Below are 25102 nucleotides of genomic sequence, written 5' to 3' on the forward strand. Positions count from 1 at the left end.
GGTCCGCTGTATTACGGCCGTGTGGGGGAGAGAATGAATGACTTGGACAGAGACACGTTCACTCTGCTGATTACGTACAGACTGAAGTTACTGGGTTTACCCTAATGATGGCACCACAGGAAAGGTCATGTTGTCCAAGTGATCAGAGGGTTTGTATTCTTCTCATTATCTTCAGCTTCTCAGTGTCGAATCTCCTGGTAATAAAAGGCTGAATTAAAAATAAAATGCTCACAGTTAGCATAAAAGAATGCAGCCTCAGGCTATGTGGGCAAACTCATCTGAATCTCATCGTAAATTATACTTTCTCTTTAATCTTTTTCTTATTTCTCGATTTTTATATATATACTCAGTGGAGAAGGAAGAATTCACATCCTTCACTCGAGTAAAATTATAGGCACAACACTAGAAAAACTACTTTATTACAAGTGTGATGCTATTATTTATTTGTAGTGAGTATAAGTAAAAGAGAGAGGTAGAAAGTGGCACATACTGCAAATTTCATGTACTTGCTCCTTTCTTAATTCCTCATTGAATCTACTACATTTAACATGAGTATCAATCTCAAAGTCGTGAGATTTGGCACCAAAATCAAATAATGTTTCAGAACTAAACTTTCCACACACTTTCCTTTTCAGAGCCACAAAAAAAAAAAAAAGCCTCTGGTGATAATTTTCTTCAGACATAAATTTCTAACTTTGTTTTAACTTTTATGTAGCGGAGAGGATGATGCAACATTTGACCTCCTGCTGTCTGCAGCTCAGACACTGAGAGCAGCGAGTCTGAGCAGGAGAGAAAACCTTTTGATTTGATCTCAGCCTAAAAGCCCTGCTGTCATCTCCCATACCGCATGTTTCCAAACTGGAGACCCGGCGGGACAAAGTGACATTTGGCTGATGGATGGAGAGCAGAGGGAGGAGAGGAAAGACGAGGGAGGGCAGGAGGGATGACTGCATACGGAGGTATTATGATGGAGTGAGGGAAGAAAAAAAGGTAAAGAAGATGACATTACAGTGACTTTTTAAAGGAGTGGCAGAAAAACGGAGGTAGGAGGAAAAAGGGGGAGTAGTAAAGAGAGGAAAGCTGATGCCTCAACATCTCAGCAGAATATGATCAGCTGGCGTTCCCTTCTCTCATTCCTTCCATCCTCTCTTCCTTCCACCTATCTGTGCATCAGCTGAGTCCTCTCTTCTTCATGGCGCCGCATCAATCCATCCCTCCTCCATCACTGCATTTCTAGTTTTCTATTCTGCCTCTCTCGCTTCTTTAATCTCTCCTTCGAGAGCCGGGCAGGATGGTAATTAGAAAGCTAGCACACACACACACACACACACTCTCTTTCACACTGTGCTTTATTGCATGCAGACATGGACACACACACACACACACACACACACACACACACACACACACACACACACACACACACACACACACAAATTCCTGGTTCAGGACAGAAAGAGAAAGAGAAGCAGCCGAGAATATTAAAGGAGGGAGAATCAATAGATTCATTTCCTAGTTCTGACAGAGGTTGATCTCTCCCTGGACCCATAATCCTTAGAGTGTGTGAGAGCGGGAGGGGGGGGGGGGGGCAGAGAGGTGAAGGATAAAGCTGGTCAGGTTATTCTTGCCCTGGGGCAGAATTGAGAAGGAGGAGAGAATAAAAATAAAACGTTTCCTCTCTTCCTCCATCCCCCCACCTCCACTGAGAGTCCTACAGACACAGGAAGAGAGAGAGAGAGGAGGAAATGTCGATCTGTTATCTCTCAGCTTCGGTTCTCGACTTTTCTGCCAGCGCAGCACGTTGAACTGAAAGAACCTGAGTGTGCGAGGAAACTGATATGAAAAAAAAAAACACAGCAGAGAGCAGGAGGAAGAAGGAAAGAGGTGCTGAGAGGGAAGCGAGGCGGTTAACCCTCTGGTCCGACTGCACCATTAATACCACTGTTCAACTCTCTCTCTCTCCGTCCTCCATCACACTTCTCACTCGCTGCCACTGGTTTTCTTTCTCCTTACATTCACAGCCAAGGCAGAAACTGGAACTCCTCAAAATGATCATTCGACTGGGTTGATTTGTTTTGCCGTATGTGTCTTGGAGTTTATGGTAGTTACATTTTTTTTGTTCCAGATGGCGGCTTGAATTATTCAACAGAAATCAACATGCAACGACTCACGCGTCAGACCATAATCTCTCTAAGACCTTAACCAAAGGTTCCCAAACAGAACCGCAAAAACCTTCATCACACTGTATTTTGTTGTTCAACAAAACAACAAAATATAATAAATATGTTGTCAATGAAGAGCCAGGAATCATAAACATTTTCCGATATTAACAAACATAATGCAGAAATACACATTTTGTTTGTAATGTACATGTGATGTAATGTCGATGGCAACTACAAACTAAACTCATCTTAACAATGTCACATCTTGAAAACTTTTATCTTAAAGTAAACATGGGACACAAAGAAATATATCAACATATCACACTGTAAACATTAATTCTGTCGGTTGCATCGCTGTCAATCTAACTCTTAAACACAAGGAAATGTAAATCTAAACTGATTTTCTCTGTGCCGTTCCTCCTTTATTTTCACTAATGTGTCCATAAAGTGGCCTCGTCTGTTGTGGATGCATTTATATTTAAAAATGTATGTTTGCTTCCTGTGTTCCTTCTCCTCGTGTCTCTGCCGACGCTGTTACAGCTAATAGCTCGGAGCTAACAGCTCTCTGAGGAGAGGCTACGCTAACGGGAAGAGAAAAATCAGTTGATAGTTTCCACATTTTAAAAACCCGGTGAAGATTTTAACATCTAATTCATCTGTAATGCATAATTTGTTCATCTGAACTCTGCTCCCATGCAGCATGTGCAGCACTGATAACTGTGATGATGTGTCACTGAACTTCTAAAAATGTTTCATTGCTCCATTTGTCGTGCTATTATGATAGGGCAGCGGCAGCCTACAGGGAACAGCCGGTGGCTTCGGACTGGAAGATCAGCGGCTGGGAAAATGAATGAGTAACCGCTCTTTCCCTCCCTCCAACCATCCCTCGACTACTTCCATGATGAACCCCAGAGCTGCTCTGCTCCACAACCGGCTGACTGCAGCTGCTCAGTTCATACAGTTAATGCAGTTCAGCAGAATTGGACAGCTCCCAAATGTGAATGTGAAGCAGGCCAGTGAATAACAGCAGGCATGCTCACTCACTCGACTTTCCCTGGAAAGAAAAAAGGTTAGAAAAAGGCCATGCACAGTTTGGGCGAGTCATTTGCAGGGAGGCTGACTTCACGTGGGAGAAGCGGTTTTTAATGAGGGCTTGGAAACTCAGGACTGATGAGCTTTGAGTCAGGAAAACAGAAATAATGTCTTACTTTGTTGTCCATATGAGAATCAGTACAAAATGTCTGCTGGTGGCTGTTGACTTCTCATAACAGCAGATTCATCCCCTTTGCATCCCTGCTTAACGGCTCTGACTGTGGTATTTTAAGATGCACTGTAGCTGCAGAGGAGGTGCAGAGAGGCCCTCCTGTAGATTTCAAAATGCTCTGCTCGATACTCATCTTCTCACACTGTCATCCACTCCTTTCAAGTATACTACTGTAAAAATGCAGACGGATCATTTTTAGACGCATTTACCTCAGAGTCAAGAGTCTACGATGGGTGTCGGCCATCCAGGTAGACGGATATCGAGTCAACCAACGTGTGAAAAAACGTCTCCCAGAATAAAAACTCATGTTATCTTTGCATTGGCACTTTCAGATTTGATGCTGTGAGATTGCAGTGATGTGCTAATAGCCAATTTTCACAATTTTCTGAGACACTGCACAACCGTTATAGAAAACAAGATAGAAAATGATGTGTTTTTTTATGTTTAAAGCCTCCAACAACCTCCAGTTCCCCACATTCTCACTCAGCTCTCTTCTCTCCTCAGCAAATATTTTGTATGTTAACTGTAAAAATAAAATGCACGTAGCATCGACACAAATCATTAACAGCAAGTGAAGTAAGAACACTAACTTCTGAGAGGATAATAGAACATATCTTACTTACATTTCACATCATATTTGCAGCCCCTCTCGCAGCCTGCAAAGGTACGCAACACCAGCTGCTTAAAATATTCAACACTTCATATGATCTAATCCCGAGTACACCAGGGAAACAAAACACCTTCACCTCTGAGCTCTGCCTGACATCACATAAATATGCATACTAACAAAGCCTAAAGAGAAACAGCCAGAAAAGCAGGGACCACTGCGTGGTGCTCAGAAAATAAGAGCCAGAAAGTGACAGTAATTACAACAATAGATGTGAAGTGCTGCAGAGTACAGTTCGTGCCTCAGTATGTGATGATGAACAGCTCGGTGCCGCTCTGATGGGCAGAGTCTCTGCAAAGCCGACGACCAGACTGCAGAGGCGGGGCAGAGAGGGCAGAGTGGGCGTCACGAGTCTCTTCTATTACACCGTACAGTGGAGAGGCCAATAACTCTGCCAGAGAGCTCCACTTGGTTTAAAAAATGTTTTGCTCTTAAAGTCAAAAGTGTAAGTACTGCCACTGCCAGCTCAAAACGACTACAGCTCGACTGCCTGCTGGAACAGACATTAATTCACTTACAATCACAGTGTGTACGGTGGCCAGCAGGGACCAAGTGTCTGCACAAAGACTGGATGTAATCATCATGAATGTTAATGATCCAAAAATTTGATTTGGATCGAAAAGATGATTACATAAGCGTTGATTGATGCATACTTTGTCAAATCATGATTTTTTTTAGCAGTTGACAAGTTGTGCAGCTCTTCTGTAACACACTGTGTTTGAAAGTAACTAACTACATTTACTCAGGTACAATTTTGAGGTATGTGTACTTTCCTGATACACACTTGTACTTGCCAGACAATCACAAATGAAGACATACTGTTCTTGATATAAGGGTCTATGTGTTACTGAAACACTATAACATTATGTGTGCAGCATTTCTTCACCAAGGACACGTTTTCTAAAAAGCATCTGATGCTTCAGATTGAAGATCCTCATGTAACAAAAATCATGTGATAATATACTAAATATAAATGAAAATACTGAGCAGCTGCAGGGTCTAAACACGCAGCTCAGGGGAACAACGGCAGCTGGCATAAAAAGCAGGAGAGAGCGATTTTGTTTCACTTCCTTCGAATACGCCGGCTTTCCCAACCGAGCCGGAGAATCAGATCGTTGACCTTTGAAACACAAGAAGGCTGTATCTCTGTGCCTTCAGGCTGCCACAGTAGAGCGAATCTTAACAAAAAAAGAGCGAGGCAGTACCTGCTGTAAATACTGTAGATACTCAGAAATACACAGAAACAAAATAACCGTACAGCAGCTTCCTCTCTGTTTGCAGATACAAAGGCTCAAGAAGTAAAACTAAATGTAGAATCCACTCATCTCCACTCTGAGATTTCATTTCTCTAAATATTGAAACTGTAAAGCTTTTATGATGTAGTGATGACTATAAGTCACACAAGATTAATGGAATGTAAGCATAAATTAGCCACAACAGTGAATCATAAAGGGAGGCACAAATATCTGCATCCCAAATATCTTCTGCAAATGTTTTGAGAGCATCCGATGATGTGACAGTCCTACGGTTACGGTTCAGTTAGCTTTATGCTAAAAAAAACAGGTTCAGGTTCAGAGAAAAGATTTGGTGGGGCACCGTCACTCTCATGTTTAAAAGAATATTCCCTAAAGTCAAAGTCTGATGGTTTGTGGCTGTACGACATCAAATGTCTTCCTCTTTTAATCACAGGAGTGAGAATCACTACGGCTGCTCGCGCTCACTGGAGAGTCAACATATTTAGTTTTTTGGCACTTGAGGAAACGACAGATACTTTTCTGGGTGAACAGTCTCTGATATTGTAGCTGCCAAAACTTATTTATATCTCTGACTCTGAACTACAACTTGGCGGCTTGTAACTATGGTATGGATAATATGACAAACAGGGTAAAAAATGCACATTTAATGATTGAGATGAAAATGGATAAATGTTCCCGGGCTCCTCTTGTTTAGCCTGCTGACACCAGACTGTGATTCTAACACTGAGCTGTGAGGGCAACAGCTCGCTGCCATGGGAAAATGATTAGGTCATCCCCCCCCCCAGGGATCAATCTGAAATCATCAATTTGGACGCACTCGACCATGTGCTCTCTCCAATTGAAGGTAAGAAAATGGCCACTTGAGTGCCTTTGGTTAAAATGAGCATCGCGGCCGCGGACACATTTCAAACTGTCATTTGTCAACCCTCCAAATGCTTTGTAATAACACTCAATTATGCAGTCTGAATGACGTTGCTAGGTTACAGCGCTGGCTAAGTGGCTGATGGGACCATCCTGCGGTCTCTCAGCATCGTGGGCTGATAGAGAGTCCACACTCAGCCACTTGGCAGCCGGAGACTGAAACATGCTCGGAAATCCACATCTGGTGATTAGGAAGTACAAATCACATCCACGAGCTGCCGCACAGGAGGAATCGTGAGGGGAGACGGACGGAAAGTTTCCTTCAGGGAGGTTTCACTGCTCATTTACCCTCTCAGAAATGCACTATTTAATAAGATATATTAATGGGACTCATCATCTGCTCATTTGCACTGATGTAAACATGCTTGGACGGTTTACTCTCTGTAAAATACTTACATTTGATTTTTACTGCAAGTTCAGTGATTGATTTCTTTTGTCTCTGCACATTTTTCTGCATATTCTTTGTTTTAAAAGAGTAGAAAGCCATTACTTTACATTCATCTTTATGTTCTGTCTTGGTTTACTCATTAATGTTTATTATACTTCATAGTGTATTGCAGGCTCCAACTATCAGCTCCTTTATCAACGCTGAAACTGCCTTTTTGCTGCTGAACCGACCTGATTTCCCAGCGGGATTAATTAACCTTTACATTAGTTTCTGTTACAGCACTTTCCATCTCTACAGTTTGTCCCTACATGTCTGATGCCTGAGTCCTCTGAGGGTCCTGATTTGTCAATGCAAACCCCTCGAGCTCAAACATAGTCATTTCTTGGCCGAGAGAAACACACTGGTGGAGGATGAAGGGTTTTCATTAATAGTGGATCTCTGTAGGCAGGTAATAAAAATCTGGATGGATTTTTACTTCAGAATTCAAACAGATTATGCTCTGAATGACTACCTACTACTCAAACTACTCGTGATGAGAATTATTCCCATGTTTTTCTCAGAATATTTAGGGAGCTAAAGAATGACACCAGCCACCTGAAACTAAATCATCTTTCTTTCCCGTTAGCTCGTCTTTTGTTGCTCGCTGAGATGTTCACTCCCAAAAAAACCTCCTGAAAATCGCCTGAAAAGCCGCGATACAACCTCCTACGCCAGCAAGACCTTGGTGGTAACTACCCACACAGGGATGATATGTGATGGAGCAAAGACGGACGGATAGGAAGAGAAATCTCACACATACACACACACACACTTTATCTTGTAAGAACATTTTCTTTTCACCTGTTAAAAACAAACACACAAACAACTAGCCCCAAGGATAAACACACAGACTCACACACAAATGAAACAAACTCATCTGCCGAACACACTGTTAGAAACACAATCAGCTGTTACTGTGTCGACCTGGAGACCCACAATAACCAACGTAACACAAAAACATCCCTTTCAACTGCAACACTGGGTGTGTTAAGCAACCTGAGACAACAGTCGGATGGTAGCTGCCTGCATGGACACAGATACAGCAAAAAAATAAAATAAAATTCACTTGTGATGTCGAGATCATAAACAACGAAACAAAACAAAACAAAATCAATTCGACCGCAGAGCTTTAGTTTGAATCCTGGTATAGATCGCAAAGTTTGCAAAGCTATCGAAGATCTCATGCTGAGTTTAGGGAATGTGTCTGAAATGATGCAACAGATATCTGGAAAATGTCATCGTGATGCCGCAGAGAAACTATAAAGGCATCAATTCTTCCTTTGGATGTTTCCCGAAGTGTAAATATCTGGAGCTGAAGAGAAGGTACTATCTACAGCAGTCTAAAATAAAATAAAATGATTTCCATTGCAGATAATAATAGACAAGTACTAGATGTGAGGGGAATGTGGGTCAGGACGGGCTGGTCCACGGACTATTCAGAAACAAGATGGCGGCCCTAGGAGACAAGCGGCAGGTCCGAAATCTATTCGCTCTGATTACAAAACTCGTCTGTAGCAACATCAGGCACAAAAATAATCTGTATTTTATCTAGTGTTGTTTTGTTTCGACAACCAATAGTCCAAGCTTTGTGTAGCACGCACACACACACACACACTCTTACCTGTATATAAGTATATCGTCTGTAGAGCTGTTGTACTGGATCTGGTACATGCGGACTCCTGGTATGTGGTTCTGCGGGGGCCATCTGATGGTAGCAGAACTGGATGTTAGATGCGACACGCTGACCCTCTGCTGGTCGGACCGCGCCTGACCTCCGCTCACGTTGGACTTGATAGATGTGGGGATGTCTGAAGGCCCCGGGTCAGGGTCCAGTTTAGGGTCAAAGTGTGGCGATGGGTTGACGACTAACTCGACAGGAGCGGTGGCCTCCCCGGCTGCGTTAGATGCGATGCACGTGAACTTTCCAGAATCCTAAAAAACATTGGACACAGAAGACAGGACCCAACTTTTACCCTTGTTTTTCTGACCACGGTTATAAAATACATATGTAAAGACCGACACATAACCAGAATCCATGAAAATGAAACTATGTCTCTACCTTGACCGAGGCCTTGAGGATGTCGAGCGAGCCGTTCTCGTAGCAGACGGTTCTGGTCGTGTTACCGATCAGCTTTCCGTCAGGACTGACCCAATGTGTCGACGGCTCGGGATCTCCGATGGACTTGCAGCGCAGGCTCACCTCCTGACCCTCCATCACAAACATCTTGGAGGTGTGACGAGTTATCATCGGAGGCTCGCACACAAACTCCTCCTGCACACGAGTCACAGCGATTAATTAAAACAATAATAAGAAAAGATTCGATGCACACAATGTTCATATCTGCAGTAGTTACTGCTGAGTTTTAGATTTGAATGAATCAATTCCCACAAATGTTTAAATTATAGTTTTGGTGCATTTGCTTGTCGCTTCATGGTTTCATTGAGCCACTTCTCTATTTCCTTTTGATGGCATCTAGTTGTGTGTTCTTCTCACAGACTTTCAGAAGGAGTTCAATTGTTTACACATGAAGATTAAGTGATCCTGGAGTTTTCCAGCCCTTGCCATATTTAAAACCCACCCACTGGCACCTATAAGCCGCAGTAAATCCTGCCAAAACCCTGGTAAAGTATTACTGCTGGGCTGAGCAGGGCCAGCCGAGGCTTTACCAGGGCTTACTCATCATTCTGACCACTCAGGGCATCTCCAAACCTTTTTCTGGGTCCTTCTTGAGTCTTGTTACCAGCAGAGATGATTGCTGACCTGATGGCCGCTGGGATGTAGCTTCAAATAAAGCACTACACCGCTCCTCTCAGTCTCGTATTACATTCTAACCCTCAATTGCTCCTGTGAAGCTCAGAGTAAAAGCCTGTGATTGAACCGGCTGCTCCCTGGTGTGTGTGTGCCTGAGTGTGTAAAGTAACGAGAATGTGAAATCGGGCGTTGGAATGGAAAAAAAAAAGAGTATGAATACTCATTGGGTCTTCATAAATATATGGTTTGTCAAGGTAACCCTGAGATTTCAACCAGACTCCACTTTTCTACCTGTTTCACGACAATCTAACCTCTTGGATTTTCTTTTTTGGGCGAGAAGCGGCGCAGATGCAATAAGCAGCCGAGCAGCGTCCATCGATTTCAGAGCGGGGATTCCCATGGCGGCTGATGGCTAATGTCTGACCTCTGATGGACGCAGTGGAGGGCTCACTTGCCCTTGCAGGGGGAAAGAGGCTATTAACTCTCGGTGTATTAATAAGCCCAGACACTTTGGTGACACGGAGGTCTCTGGATCGACCTCTTTACAAGGCTAATCCTCTTATAGTGATCCTACAGCACCTCTCTGAAGGAGGTCCATGACTATTACTTGAGGTGAGGCAAAGGTCTGTACATCATCCTCTTTAAGATGATACAAATTAATCCCATCTTTATCTCAAGGTGCACCTCCACTTATCATCGTAGCTCTGTAACAGCCCAGAGGGGTCGGCGGTTGAATATCTCCACGTGAGGCAAAAACCCCTCCTGTCATCCTCTTTACGGTAACATCTTGAAGCACAGCACTTAATTCAGCTGTTATCCCTCCACGTGTCAGCGCAGCTCTGTTCTCGTACAGAAGCATGTTCCCAGCAGGTTACGATGAAGAAACAAGTCTCTCAGCTGCTCCTCCACCTTTAGTCCAACACCGTCTGACTGCTAAATTCAGCAACAACACATCTGCAGCGGGTTTGCTTTGTGCTCTCTGAGCTGCTCCACAATGTTTTTTTTGGCGTATCATTGTGTTTCTCTGTCTGGTATATACTGTCTTCAACATGAACCCTTTTATATCTCGGTCAGTGCTGCATTTTTATCCCACTTCCACTCAGTGCTGCAGGAATGAGTGCCTATACCTCAGAAATGCATCCGCATTTTTTGAACTTCAAGCTGCCACGTCTCAAAGTCAGTGTGTTTCTGATGCCTGAAATCAGGTCACAGGCTGAACAGACTTTCATATTTTGTTCTGTGACTTAAAAACGTTAGTAAAAACTCAAATGTTGGCTGTTGATGAGTAATTAATGAGACTACAGAAGTGGTCGGACATTAAACATTAACAGAAACTCATCTACTCAGTGAAGCTTTACTTGCAAACTATTCTAACTTTCCAACTCATAGACTGAAAATGTCTGTTAATGTGTGTAAAGTTTGACGTAGTTATTAACTTGATTAACACAAAAAACACAACTTAACCTTGTAATGTTTCAGAGGTTGAGAGTTAACACTTTAATAGAGTGAAGTGTTTCGGTTCAATAAATAACACAACATCTATCCCGTTCATTCTGACTTTAACGACATGTGAAGAGGTTTAACTGCCGAGTGCGACGGCTCATTTTGCTCGTAAAGACAAAGCTTAACGATATATTGATTGACAGTGAGATTGACCGATCGGCCTCACGCTGTAGAAGACTGGGACCATTGGGGTTAATGTTTTCCACGGCTGTGCATGCTCATATTTTATTTAAACTGCTTTAATGTGCTATTGCAGGTTGCCTTTGTAAGGTGTCCCCCGGAGACTTCGGGTGAAAAATAGCTGAACTTCCACATTTGCAGTAATGATTATTTATCTGCACAGTCCCCATTTTAGAGACCGATAAACAAATCAGGGTATGTGCAGAAGGATAAAGACCAAACACGGAGAACAATCTTTACTTATCCTCAACCACATCTTGGGTATTTACTGCTTTTCCTCCCCTCTCTGTTTGTTCTACCTCAACAATATGATATATGGCAGGAATACATGATGAAATCACGGTTCAAACTCCAAGACTGCAGACTTTCAGCAGACGCTTCACTCCTCTGTGACACCAACCATCTGCCCTGCTCAAGTGTGCTTGAGAGAGAATGTGATCAGGCATCCACAGCGGGCTAAAAGTTAAGACTGCAGAAAATCACATTTTGTGACATGGTTTAGAAGACTGTGACACCAAACACACAGAATGCAATTAACACGACAGACCTGATTAAATGACACGTCGTTTGGTTTCTTTTTTGTCTGCAAATTTTATTTTTATTCTAAACTTTTAAATAAAAGTTTCTGTCGATGATATTACTTGTAATTCCAGTAACATTGCTCTGTAGTAACTTTTAACAAACCTCTCTTATGGTCCAGAAGTATTTGCCAGCCAGGTCTTTAGGTGAGGCGCAGGTCTCCAGGTCGTCCTCTCTGGTCAGTCTGCGAAGCCACACCAGCTCGCAGTTACAGTGCAGAGGGTTCCCACCGAAGCTCAGCACCAGCGCCGTGAGGGGAGAACCCTTCATCTTAGCGTACACCGGGATCCGCAGGAACAGCGGGTCTGGAGGAATCTTCTTGAGCTTGTTGGATGTCATGTCCAGTCTGGTGATGGAGACAGATGGAAACACTCAGGTAAGAAAAAACACTGTAGACACCGTTCATCATTATATTTCAGGAAGCGTTGGTGTTAACCTCAGAGGTGCTACTGATTAAACTAACTAAAGAGTGACTTGTTTAGTAGGTATCTGAGGTGGGCGGCCATGTCTACAGGTGAGATATAGAAGAGAGAAAGCGAGAAGCTGTTCATGGTGATCCTCCCTCAGACTACACCTCTCTCCTTTCCCTTCAGCATTCTTTATTCGATTGGACCTGAACGAATCATAAACGTCTCCTGAAGGTGTATAAATCTGAAAACTGTTTCCATCACTTTCACTTTTTTAAATTAAAAGTTTCCTGTTAAGGAAAAAATACCTCGATCTCTCCATCTTACTTTCTGGCTGCAGCCGAGCTACGCTGACTGTTTTTGGTCATATAAGAGTAGAATCAATTCAATCATTTCTTCACTTTCAATTACACTTTTCCTTTATTTTCCACAGCCACACTAACTTTGGAAAAGGAAGTGAGGCTTTTTTCTTCACCAGCTCTATTCACATGCATGGAGTAGTAATATAAGGGTGATTTAAAGCATGACAGATCTGGTCTTGGGTTTAAATCATTCCTGTAAGCACCTGCTGTGAGGAAAAGAGACCTGACGGTTAATTATTTAATATGACAGGAAAATCTGATGCAGAGTTTTAAAGCTAGATGTAAACAGATTAACTACATCAGAAAACACCAACGACTGATGGCGAGAGAGTCACAGCAGAACGAGCTCAGTTGGTATTTGATCCTCCATTCATGGAGGTTTTCCTGGTGGAAGATCACTTTAAACAACATTGATTTTAATCATGTATCGTATCATTTCTGACCTACGGTTGTGATTTAACTCCAACAACAAACTCTGGTCCTTTTTCAGCTTCTATCTTTTGTTTTACGGCACAATTACGGTTCAGTCTCTGCATTTGCATCAGTTGGTTACTGATGCTAAAGTGGATGTTAACAATCAATTATCAATTAATCACCTGTTTTAATCACTGACATGATCTATACTTGATGTTAAATCAAATCTGGCTACAATAGGAGATAAATAAAAAACAGATACACATAAAGTTATTGAATTTTAAATGAAATGAATGACTTCTTTCTAATTATTATTACTGTCACTTTTCAACAACTGGCAACAGAATCCAGCCTGTACTGAGGCCATTAAATTGCTAAAATGTCAAATTATCAGTTTCATATCATCATGTCAGCATTTTGTGTTCTATTTGGATATATTTGGAAAAACAAGTATCTGTAACATGTAACTATAAAGATACTTTTCAATATATTAGCGCCCATCTCTGTGGATTAAGACATCTTTAATTGATCTTTTATTGGCTATCTGGTGATAGATAACGCCACAACTGCATTAAATGTCACTCCAACAACATTTAAACTGATATCTGCAGAGACAGATTTATCAAAACATCTATTATTATCAATTACAGATACACAGCAGTCTTCCAGCTGAATCACACATCACAGATTTGTCTGATCAATATAAACTCCTCAGTAAATTAAACACACATTAAACTAACATTAAAGTCCAAACGTTTGGGAATATGTCAGTTAAAACAGGCTAACGTTAGCTGCAGTCACAATGCTAACGCCAAAAACAGCAGAAAGTCCTCACACAGCTCACCGACGGATGAAGTCCCTCAGCGGGTAGCAGATGTAGAAGTCACCGCTGAAGGATCCGCCGTTAGCATCTTAGCATGTAGCTAAACCCGGTGAACACCTAGCTTAGCTGCGGTGGGTGTTCAACGGGCCAGACAGCCGCTAACGTTAGCTAGCTAATGTTTGCTCAGCTCATGGAGTTCTCTAGTTGTTAACTGACTAAATTATTTAATAATTTTCCTTCTTCCTCTTTTTCTTGGAAAACGCTTCATACCGGTGATGACCATCAGACTGTGACTCCAACCGTTAGCAGGCTGCTACATGTGATGCTAGCAGTGGAACAGTCCATTAAACCTGAAATGGGGGTGATATTACAAATTGGTATTTAATTGTGTACACATACATTGATAGGTGAACATATTTTGTTTTATTATCCAGGAAAATGTTTTTAAGATTACAAAAAATAAATAAAATAATATACTATAAATTGTGAGGAGTTGGTGCACACAAACGCTGCTCCAGTCGTGGCTCTGTGTGTTGTAATGGATGTGTTGATAGACTGCAAGGATCAATAACTACTGTAAAAGTTAAAGATTCCCTGTGGAGTCACGTTTACATTCAGTGTTGCACACAGACATGCATTGTGCGGTCTAACAAATGTACTGAAGATGCATATAAAAGCATGGTTGAGTGGATCGTCTGTGTTTTTCTTGTGGTTAGTGTGTAATAAAATAAAAAATAAAAAAAAAAAGCCAGCAGTGGTGACGGTGGTGATAAAGTGACCTGCTGGCTGTACTTTACCAGGTAAACACACCAACCTCTTCACCTTGGAGCTGAATCTAAGGAGCTCCCATCCACTCAGCCAGCTCTTCAAACTAACACTTGACTCATTGGGCATTTTTATACAATTCCAATAAAGATCTCTTCAAAAGATATTTTACAGAAGAAAACTTCCATTAAAACCACCCAAGTACTTAACACTCACACATTAAGAAGAGGTTAAGTGCACAGGGCGATGCCATCATGAATATCTCTGAAGTGTGCATCACTACATCCCACAAAACCACCGTCACCTGGGTGAAATACAAAGTTTTTCAGGAAGTGGAGACTTATAACCCGAGAAGAACAACAGCTGACCGGTCGGGAGGAACCAGAGAGCTGAAGAGGTCAGTATGTTTACTGAGGAAAACAACAGGTCACATCCCATGTGTTAGCATACAGACTCAAACTGTTGACTCGTCACTCTTCTTATTCCTGAACTTAATCACTTGATGGCTTAACAACGAATCACAGTAGAGCAGCAGAGTCTCCCTCAGGCCCATCCATTACATCATCACTGCTCCATCATGCTGCTAGTGGTCAAAAACCTCACAGGGGAACTTAAACAACATGTTTTTTCTGAAGCATATCTAGGAGTTATTCTGCCCCCCAGTGGCCAACACAAACCATTCGTGCAGCTTCTACACCAGAATAAAATGGTCCCTCATGTAAGAATGCACTGTGGACAAACAGCGCAAATAAATAAGGTCTCTTTGCTCACACCATCTTATCTCTCTCCATCCCAACACGCAGAATCTGCACCCGAATCAAAAGATATGTGTATCCTCCTCAAAGGCACTCCTGCTCATATGTAGAAAAGAACTAGAGGCGCTCGGACAAAACCATTCATCACAGAATAACACAAAATGTGGTCCGACTGTGGACAAAGACTCCATTGTGTATTTCCTGTCATCCAGCCACTGCACCATCTCTGGGAGCTGAGCAGCACTTTGCCCACCAAAACACTGAACCTGATATCTGGTAATAACATCGCAGAGAAACATTCACTGTTGTCAGCAACAAACACAGGAAGCTCTGGTTTTTCCCTCCGAAGTCCCTCCAGAGATATTCAGTAACAGCGATGACTTAACAAGAAGTTAATAGCTGTTGAGAGCAGCGAGCATGCTGCACTTTACACATTTCAATTACGTTACTTCATGGGCAGCAGCCTGGTGGAGTATTAATTGAACCTGCGAACGTATAAATTCAGAGTTATCCGAGCTGGTCTGTAAGTTTTGTGTCTCCGAGGAGAAAAATAAACCATCACAGCTGTTTTAATAAATGCATGACTGTTTCCTTCCCACACATCAATTACTGTCGGTCGCTGGGACCTAAATTAGAATTGATTACTGTTAATGGGGTTCAAATGGTGTTTTGTGGTGCAGTAAACAAAAATATTCAGTGTTCTCATATCACCAGAAAACACTTTTTCAAAAGCGCCAAACTAAAAAAAGCTCTACAGGGCAGAAGTCAGGTGAAGTGGGGAAACAATAAAACACAAACAAATTAAAAAAATAGGAAATAAACAGGGTTTGACTTTGAATCTCTCAGCTTGATGTTTTAGTCGAAACAATGCTGCACCTCAGTAAGACAGAAACTAGACACTCAAACTAATCAATCATAATCAAACTAACCAAGATTTTAGAGTCGGTTCCAGAGTATTAGTATTACATCAGGCTGTACAAACAGAGGCATGAATGGCAGCATGTTTATTTACAAACTTGAAAATGTAAAATCCCGATCTGGAGATCTCAGGACGTAACTGGAACTCAAAGGGAGTTAAAAGCTATGAATTATCCATGGACCTTGAATATGAGTGAGAAAACATCTAGTTGTTAAATTTGATGCTCTCTTCTTCATGATTTGGGGAAATGTCTGGCTCTGCTGTCCTGCTGGTGCAAGTCTGATCGGATCAGTGTTCACTCAGAGTCCACTGGGACGGTGAATATTGATGAACGTTACTCGAAATATGCCAGAACTGAAGAAGCCTGGTGCAAAGCTGGCAACCCAAAATCTAGACATAAGTTTAACAAGACAACAGTAATGTAGATGTGGCAGTCTGTTACTGACAGACGTTTACCTGGAGGCGATGAACTTAGGTGTGCAGAAAAGGACCCGGCTGTCAGAGGTGAGCTGCCTGATGTGAAGCTCAGTCCAAACATCTCGTAATAAAACCTGAACGGCTTTCAGTGTTTCATCTTCTTTGTCATTTTTCTGATGAAGATTTTAGATTAAAAAAGAAAAGTTTGCGATCAAGACTTCCTGAGAGAGACGAGGTTCAACCTGATGTGTGTTTGAGGCGTCTGTGTCAATAATAACGTTAGATGTGTTTGAGCAGAGGAGCACCGGCTCGCTGTGTAAATCCCCATTCTGTCTGAGAGTCGGTGAAGGCTGTAACATTTACCATCATCTACTATCGATGTGCCCTTGAGCAACCAGCTAGTCGCACTGGGCACGTCCCCGCTGTGAGCTGCAAAGTGAACTGAGCCTCATGAGCTCAGATTCAATCACAGTGGGTCCGACCGGAGCGATCTGTCCTGTGATTTCTGTTGTGTTTTGTCTGGAAGCCGGCGACAGCTTCAGTTTTATGTTTGATTGGTTAGAAAACGCAGGAGCAGCTCATCAGACGAGACAAAACATCACTCGATTTAACTCTGATGCTTCAGTCCAAATAACAGATCTGTTTCTCCCAGGAGACAAAAAGCACCCAAGCTCTTTGATGAGCATTTTATTCTGGATCCATTCATTAATTTATTCATGTTTGTGTCTCTGAAAGATTTAGAGTTCACGTGCAGGACTGCTAACATGTTCTTTCAGTTTTAATTGCACCCATTTATCATGTAACTGAGGATCCTCATATTTCTGTGAGCTCTCCAGTTGGTTATTTTTATGTCTCTTATGCACCGCAGCAGGTTTTCAACACCTAATAAGTGTTTTTTAAAAGCTCTTGGTAACTTTAACGTATATCAGGGAGCGTTGACGACATTCAAGATCATACAAATCTCTCAAATTCAGCTGATTTTCAAACTTTGAAGCTGCACGGATGAACACAGAGAACTCCAGTCAGAGTGAAACGATCGATTGTTCAGCTGCTAAACGTTCGACTTTCCTCACCAGTTAGTTTGTAACTGTGTCTGCGTGCCGCTCGGTGCCGAGCAGGTATTGTTCTGTGGGTTTATGAGAGCTTATATGATGGAAAAGAAAAACTGCCTGTGGGGTTCAGTGAAAGTGGCTGAGGCAGCATCAGATGGTTCATGTGCCACAAAACTACAACTGTGAGTTAAAGGAGGCTGAAAACATCCATCGGGCTATAAACATAAACAAGGTCACACACACACACACACACACACACACACACACACACAGACACACCTGGCCAGTTTGTGCAGGTTGGAGAAGATCCCCTCGGGGACGCTCTCGATGAGGTTATGGTCGAGGCTGAGGGTGTTGACGCTGACCAGCAGGGCGATGGTGTCCCAGGGGATGTCCACCAGGTTGTTGTAGCTCAAATCCAAGTCCTCCAGTGTCTCCAGGAAGTCCTGCAGGGGCGGGAGGACCGAGGAAGAGACTGTGAGCCGAATCACAACTTTAAAATTAGGAGAGAATAAACGGTTGGAACAGTTCCCATCCCGTGATTGTGGCGACAAAACCTGATATTTCTAACAAGAAGTTGGGACATTTCCAGCTGTTTTTGTAGCAACAAAAACTGGATAGTTTTAATCACATATTGGAACGTTTTCTAGTCGTGTTTTTGACGGATTTGGGTATTTTTAACAAGATCTGGGGAAGTTTTCCAGCAACGATTGTGGCACCAAAAACAGGTATTTAAAGCCAAACTGAGCCTAAAGAAACACAAAGCTGCAACTTATCCAACATTTATTCTGGCTACTGGGTGGAGACAGCATAATGTCTGAGCTTTAAAGGCTGCATGTTTTCTTCTCTAACATGGAGGAGAGGAAGGTACTTCAGGGAGAGTTAAAGACAAGACGACAGAAGGGAGAGAAAAGATTGGTTCATGCAGCGATGGAGAGGATGGAGAGAAAGAAAAACACAGGGTCCAGGAGATGAAATGAGAAATTCAGGTCTGGCCGGATGGAGATAAATTCATTCAAGGAAAAGAAAAGAAAGCGAAATATAGGGAGGACGGGGAATAACAGAGAAGGAAAGAAAATGAGATCAATTACCCTGGTCAATGCTGTGCACTCAAAACATGTTGTTTTCTCTAATTGCCTCCATACAATTCTCATAATCAGTACACCAGCGAAATGCCACGAGTCAGCACACATTACAATGAGCAAAAATACAAAGAGAGAACGAGGAGGGCGATAACAGCCTGTTGATCAGCTAAAGTGTTGTTGTCATTGCTGTAATTGCTCTCATAATTCACACAATCAGGACACTGTTTGACTGTCACAAAGCCTCAACGCTCATTACAATAATCTGTGAGTTATTGCTTTCTGAACCGAAGGAATCTCATTTCTCCACCACAAAAGAAACTTTTTAAGAGCTGCGACGATGACGAAGGTTTCAAAGATGTCTGTGGGCGGAGAAAAGAAAAAAAATCGCTTTTCTTAACGGCCGAAAATTCATCAGCGTCCTCTCGAGAGTCTGACTGAGCTGTTTCAGGGTGGACGGACACATCTGGAGCTGACATCTGGACGCCGAGGCTCTCTGAGAGTCAGCTGTGTCGGCAGCTTAGGGAGATACTGAGGACCTGTTATTGCTGAGAGACAAACCAAAACACCTAGAAGGATGAAACAATACACCATCTTTCAATACAGTTTGATTTTTTTTGATTTTTTTATAGGTTTATTCACCAGAACTTAAATGATTCTTTAACGACCCAAACTGTGATTTAGGAGTCGACACTTGATCGCAGTGTGTTTTTTGTTAAAACTTGAAACTTATTCTTAGATATAATAACAGCAGTAAAACCTGCAGGGAGGCAGGATGGAGGGATTGAGGGATGGAGGGAGGATGGAGGGATGGAGGCAGGATGGAGGGATGGAGGCAGGATGGAGGGATGGAGGCAGGATGGAGGGATGGAGGGATGGAGGGATGGAGGGATGGAGGGATGGAGGGATGGAGGCAGGATGGAGGGATGGAGGCAGGATGGAGGGATGGAGGGATGGAGGCAGGATGGAGGGATGAAGGCAGGATGGAGGGATGGAGGGATGGAGGGATGGAGGCAGGATGGAGGGATGGACGGATGGAGACAGGATGGAGGGATGGAGGCAGGATGGAGGGATGGAGGCAGGATGGAGGGATGGAGGCAGGATGGAGGGATGGAGGGATGGAGGGAGGCTCAGATGGACGAGGAGAGAGTTGATAATAGTGGGAGAGAAATGAGGAGTGACGCTCAGGTCAAGTTCAGGAGGTTCGCTCCATTAGCGGGAGCAGAGTTCACTTCTCTCTGCTTTCTCTTGGTGAAAGTCCTGCAGAGGTCTGAGAGTCGGTCCTGAAGGGACACTCTGGTACCGAAGCGCCAGACTTTTAATGAGCACAGACAGGACGGGCCTCATTTAATGAATGAGGCAAACTGTTCTTTTTAGGGGCCCGGGTTATTCAGAAGGTGTCCGGCTGAGCGGCGGAGGCAGACAGGGCCGGATAATTCTGAGCCAGATATCCGGCGTCATTTCCACACAGCACCACGACCCTCAGAACCAGAACCAGTCCGAGGAGCTTTAAATGACTTTGTGATAACTTCTTCAAACTGAGGATCTTGGCTGACAGCAGCCAGTCTGGATGATTGGGTGATGAATCAGAGAGCACAGATCCAAATTTTTAAATATTTAACTTGTGAGTGTTCCCAGTAGAGCTCACATCACATGACACTGTGCAAAAAATATATATTTATATGATATTTATGAAATATTAAAGATCTAATTTGTAAGAACATTAATTTTTGAGTCTCATTTCTGATACTGACGCTCTGAGCTGGCAGGTCGGGTCGCCTGAAGTTGAGAATTAGACTCAAAAATAAACTCTCTCTCCCCCCAAATTGGACCTTTAATTAAATACTAATTTATGCTGCACATTGGTGAATCAATCTGTAGCTTCACAAAGATTACTTTTAAATTGAAATTATACTTCACCTGAAGGTAACTGGCTCATTTTCAGAGGTGTGAAAAGTTCACTGGTATCCTCCGGAGACGTTCAGGTACTTGTGTTACACAAACAGACTCTGGTGACAGTAGAAGTTCTGATCCAGCTTGTTTCCTCCAGTCCAGTAACAGAGTTCAGGCTCTGACATGGACTCAGAGTATCAGAGTAAAAAGTCTCCCTCTGAAGGACATTTGTGCTCAAAGCTAACTGAAGCTCACGTCGTATTAATAGAATTCAAAGACTATTAAAGTTAAAGGTAGAATCAGTAGGATTTGTCCCAGCTGTTCCTGAACGCACCACAAAGACAGTTGATTGTTGAGTCTCATTCCCAGGACGTCAAATAGACACATGTTGGGTTGGTAAAGCGTCCCGAGCAGCAACAAAGAGAGAAAATCAGAAACTCTCTGCAGATACGAGACACTAACACGCCTTTTCTCCACATTCCAGCCTCCCTCTCTGTCTGTTTACGGCTTTTACGTCTTTGTCTCATCTCGCTGCGTTCTGATTGGTCCACATCAGTCCGCTCATGTTGGGAAATAACAAGAATCCAGAATTCACCTCAGATGCATCAAACTAAAGTAACGAGGCTCGATCGTACCTGAAAGGCTCCCTCTGATATGCTGTGCAGCTGGTTGTTGGCGAGGATGAGGTGCCTCAGGTTCACCAGGCCTTGGAAGTGGGAGTCGTCCAGGACGGTGAGGCGGTTGGCGTCCAGGTGGAGAGCGTGGAGGTCCTGGAGGTCGGCGAAGGCGTACGGCCGGATCTGACTGATGGTGTTCCTGCTCAGCGTCAGGTGGATCTGGACGTGAAGAGGAAAAGCAGATTATTATTATTATTATCAACTGACTTTGACGAAGGCGGCATCTAAATTATCATCTTTTTAAACTTCCATAGGATGTTTTAATTTATACCAGCAATAATTCAGGAAGTCACGCTCCGTTCAGGGAGGTCAAAGGTCAGAGCTGTGGCTCAGCTGAGACGTGGAGTCAGATATAGTATTATCAGTAAATCCACTACTGCGGAGTGTGCAGGCTGATGAATACTTCATTCTACACATGATGGAGTACTATACAGTAGGTGTGAAGAGGAAGAAAAATATTCCATTAACACCCGAGAAAAGGTCGATCAGCACCCACACATTTGTAAACCTGTTTTGGAGAAGCGCCGTGATAACCGGAGACATCTGTGGCGTTCAGTCACACTCGCCGTCGAAATGATTAGTACCTCATTTCCCACGTTGCCTCGTGTGTGAGCAAACATCATCTGCGCTGTTGTGATCGCGCTGGAGAGGAAACTTATTTTTCAAACACTAAAGGAAGTCTCCAGCTGTGACGACGACTCTGTTTGGCAATTAAAATATCCTGATGTTGCTGCTTTTTTATCCCTTCGAGCTGCGTGCGGTGAAGCCCTCCACCTCCGTCACATCAGATCAGTGGAATTAATTGGTGAAATTTGTAAGATATGGTAGATTTCAGCAGATGTTCCTTATGTTCTCTGCGTTCGGTGTGGAATAAACATGAAAACTCTCCTCACTGAAAACACTTTTCTGTGCTCCTGACGGCGCCGAGAGCCGAGCAGTTTGATTTAATTTGAACGCTTTAAATATCTTCCTCAGATACTCTCACACCATAATTCATCATCTGTGAGGCTCCCTTCTTTCCAGAGAAATATTCTCAACTCAAGTGATGCAATTTAGTCTTTTATCGGAGTCTCCACTCAGCTCAGCCATCGTCAGGTCCTTCAGATACTTAAAAATAGTGATGGCCTACATTCCCCCATCTGATTGTCCTTCATGTAACACATATAACCCAGATGTGGGTTATACATCTGCAGCAGGTGGAGATAACAGCATGTTAAATGTGAGAAAACTACAGAAACAGATGAAGTTGAAATAAAATAAGCTGCAAACTATTTTAAATAATCAAAAGTTACACCATGATTCACAAGAGCTGCAGTTCTGTAACAGGATAACTGATGACGTTCACTAAAACTCATCCTCTCCTCCTCCTGATGATATAAAGTCCTCCTCTCCTCCTCCTGATGATATAAAGTCCTCCTCTCTTCCTCCTGAGGATATAAAGTCCTCCTCTCCTCCTCCTGATGATATAAAGTCCTCCTCTCCTCCTCCTGATGATATAAAGTCCTCCTCTCCTCCTCCTGATGATATAAAGTCCACCTCTCCTCCTCCTGATGATATAAAGTCCTCCTCTCCTCCTCCTGATGATATAAAGTCCTCCTCTCCTCCTCCTGAGGATATAAAGTCCTCCTCTCCTCCTCCTGTTGATATAAACTCATCCTCTCCTCCTCCTGATGATATAAAGTCAGGTGAAGTGTCGTACTCCACAGAATAGTTCTGGACAGAGTTGCAATTATATTCTGAACAACTGAAGCTTGAGACTTGACCAAAAAAATGAAGAAATACTCAAAAACCTCATTAAAACTTTGCCGAATTATCTGTTAGCACTTCCTGTTTGCAGCGCACTCATGGACGTACGTGCAATTATCACCAGATCCCTTTGATACCGAAGACATCTTAAAAACATGACTTTTCTCAGGCAAGTTCTGCACATGTGAGGAATTCTAAGCAGATTTATAGAGTCATCATCTCCTCCCCCCACGTCAAACATGGTTGCTTCAAAGCAAAACAGTGTTGGAGCATTCTGCTCAGAAACTGAAGAAGCTGGAGACAGAAAAAAAATTAAAAAGAAAAAAAAGAACATCAAATGTTTCCTCGCAGCTCATCCACCGTAATCCAAGTCTTAAAAATACCCCGATATCCCCAACTGACCTGAGAATACATTATTTACATCCCTTTTGTAAGCTTCACTGTAGCTGCTGAGCTAAAAGCGTTAGCCTGTCTGAAGAGGGTGCACGAGCTCGACCACATGTCGAAGGTGTAAATTGGATCTCAGGGCTTCAGGAGACTTGGATTATAGTAGACAAGCTGCATGGAGCCATTTTGTGCCTTTTCTGGTTGTTTCTCTATTTTAAATCAAGTCAGTTGTTCAGCAGAATGCTGCAACTCTGTCTCACTGTGAAGCTCCAGAACTGACACTTCACCTGACTTTATATCATCAGGAGGAGGAGAGGAGGACTTTATATCATCAGGAGGAGGAGAGGAGGACTTTATATCAGGAGGAGGAGAGGAGGACTTTATATCATCAGGAGGAGGAGAGGAGGACTTTATATCATCAGGAGGAGGAGAGGAGGACTTTATATCATCAGGAGGAGGAGAGGAGGACTTTATATCATCAGGAGGAGGAGAGGAGGACTTTATATCATCAGGAGGAGGAGAGGAGGACTTTATATCATCAGGGCGTCAACATATTCTGCGCACCAAACGTAAGTCTGTTGCAACATGACTGAGCTGTACTCGGGTAGCTCGAGGTGTGAGTTGCTAAAATCAATATTCTGTTAGCTTATTTTTGTGAATGAAAGTATATCAGAGGCTCTTACAGTCTTTGCTCAAACTTTACATCTCGGATTCAGTTTTGACTTTTGTATTTTCCTGAATTGAAGCTGTACATTTTAAATAAAGCTCTCTGGCACCCACACAAGAGAAAAGACAACAAGAACCACCATCACTGTTGGATCACATCAAACTACTTGGCAGAAAGTCGCGATTGGACCGATCAAAGTAAACATGGATGTGAAGGCCTTCGGGGAACTGACCAGGCTGGACATGTTGGCGAAGTCGCGGTGCCTCAGCGTTGTGATGAAGTTGTCCATCAGCCTGAGCTCGGCCGTCTGCCGGTCGATGTTGGGCGGGACGAAGAGGAGGCCCGTCTTGGCACACAGCACCGTGTAGGACGGCAGCAGGTTCTGGCAGGTGCACCGCTTCGGACACAGCATGGAGGAGGTGCCAGAGGGGAGGATGAAGAGGAGGAAGAAGAGCAGGAGGGGGCAGACGACATCCATGGCTACTGTCCTGCTGCAACACACACAGAGAAACCACAGAAGAAGTCAGTTCAGGTAGAAAACACAAGTAAACATCTGGCAGGGGATAAAAACGACTTCCAGACTTTTAAAGGGGAATTACACCAGTTTATGATAAAAGCTTTGTGAAATCCTAAAGGGGTGACGAGGCAGACGGAGTCGAGGGGGTGAATTAAAGTCCAGAGTTTGTTGGTACAGCCTTTTTTTTTCCCTGCTGCGTCAGCGGTTCCGGTGTCGAGGGAAAGTAAACAGCACTTATATCATCAATTAAGCTCGCTGCACTCCCATGATCACAATCTGAGGAGAACATTAAAGAACGCAAATTATCCTCGGCCCCGCTCGTCCGTCTCACCTCATAAATTTCATCGATGTTTTTGTGCATAAAAATGAGAGTAAAGCGACTCCTCCAGCCGAGGCCATGACGGGAAAACATTTACATTCATATTGATTTCTAACCATTCGCTCTGTACGTTCAGCTCAGCGGGGCGCTGAATACATTCAGACGGGGGGGCAGGGGTGACATATGCAA

The 25102-nt window shown here is 43.1% G+C and overlaps 1 protein-coding gene across 3 annotated transcripts in view; it reads right to left on the reverse strand.

The window, feature by feature from the left end:
* The window catches only part of si:cabz01090165.1 (uncharacterized protein LOC100333421 homolog), a 262485-nt gene that overhangs the window by 24398 nt on the left and 212985 nt on the right, over positions 1-25102 (reverse strand). For 2 of the 3 annotated variants that reach the window (XM_037118231.1, XM_037118249.1), the window contains 6 exons: positions 24310-24568; positions 21236-21436; positions 17905-18071; positions 11817-12057; positions 8757-8969; positions 8319-8629 (listed from right to left, as the gene is read on the reverse strand). In XM_037118231.1, the coding sequence (XP_036974126.1) occupies positions 8319-8629; positions 8757-8969; positions 11817-12057; positions 17905-18071; positions 21236-21436; positions 24310-24555 (1379 nt within the window). In that variant the 5' untranslated portion in view covers positions 24556-24568. The remainder of the gene's footprint in view (positions 1-8318; positions 8630-8756; positions 8970-11816; positions 12058-17904; positions 18072-21235; positions 21437-24309; positions 24569-25102) is intronic. The other variant, XM_037118240.1, reaches the window with a different exon arrangement.

Source organism: Acanthopagrus latus, chromosome 2 (assembly GCF_904848185.1).
Source record: "Acanthopagrus latus isolate v.2019 chromosome 2, fAcaLat1.1, whole genome shotgun sequence".
Lineage (NCBI taxonomy): Eukaryota > Metazoa > Chordata > Actinopteri > Spariformes > Sparidae > Acanthopagrus > Acanthopagrus latus.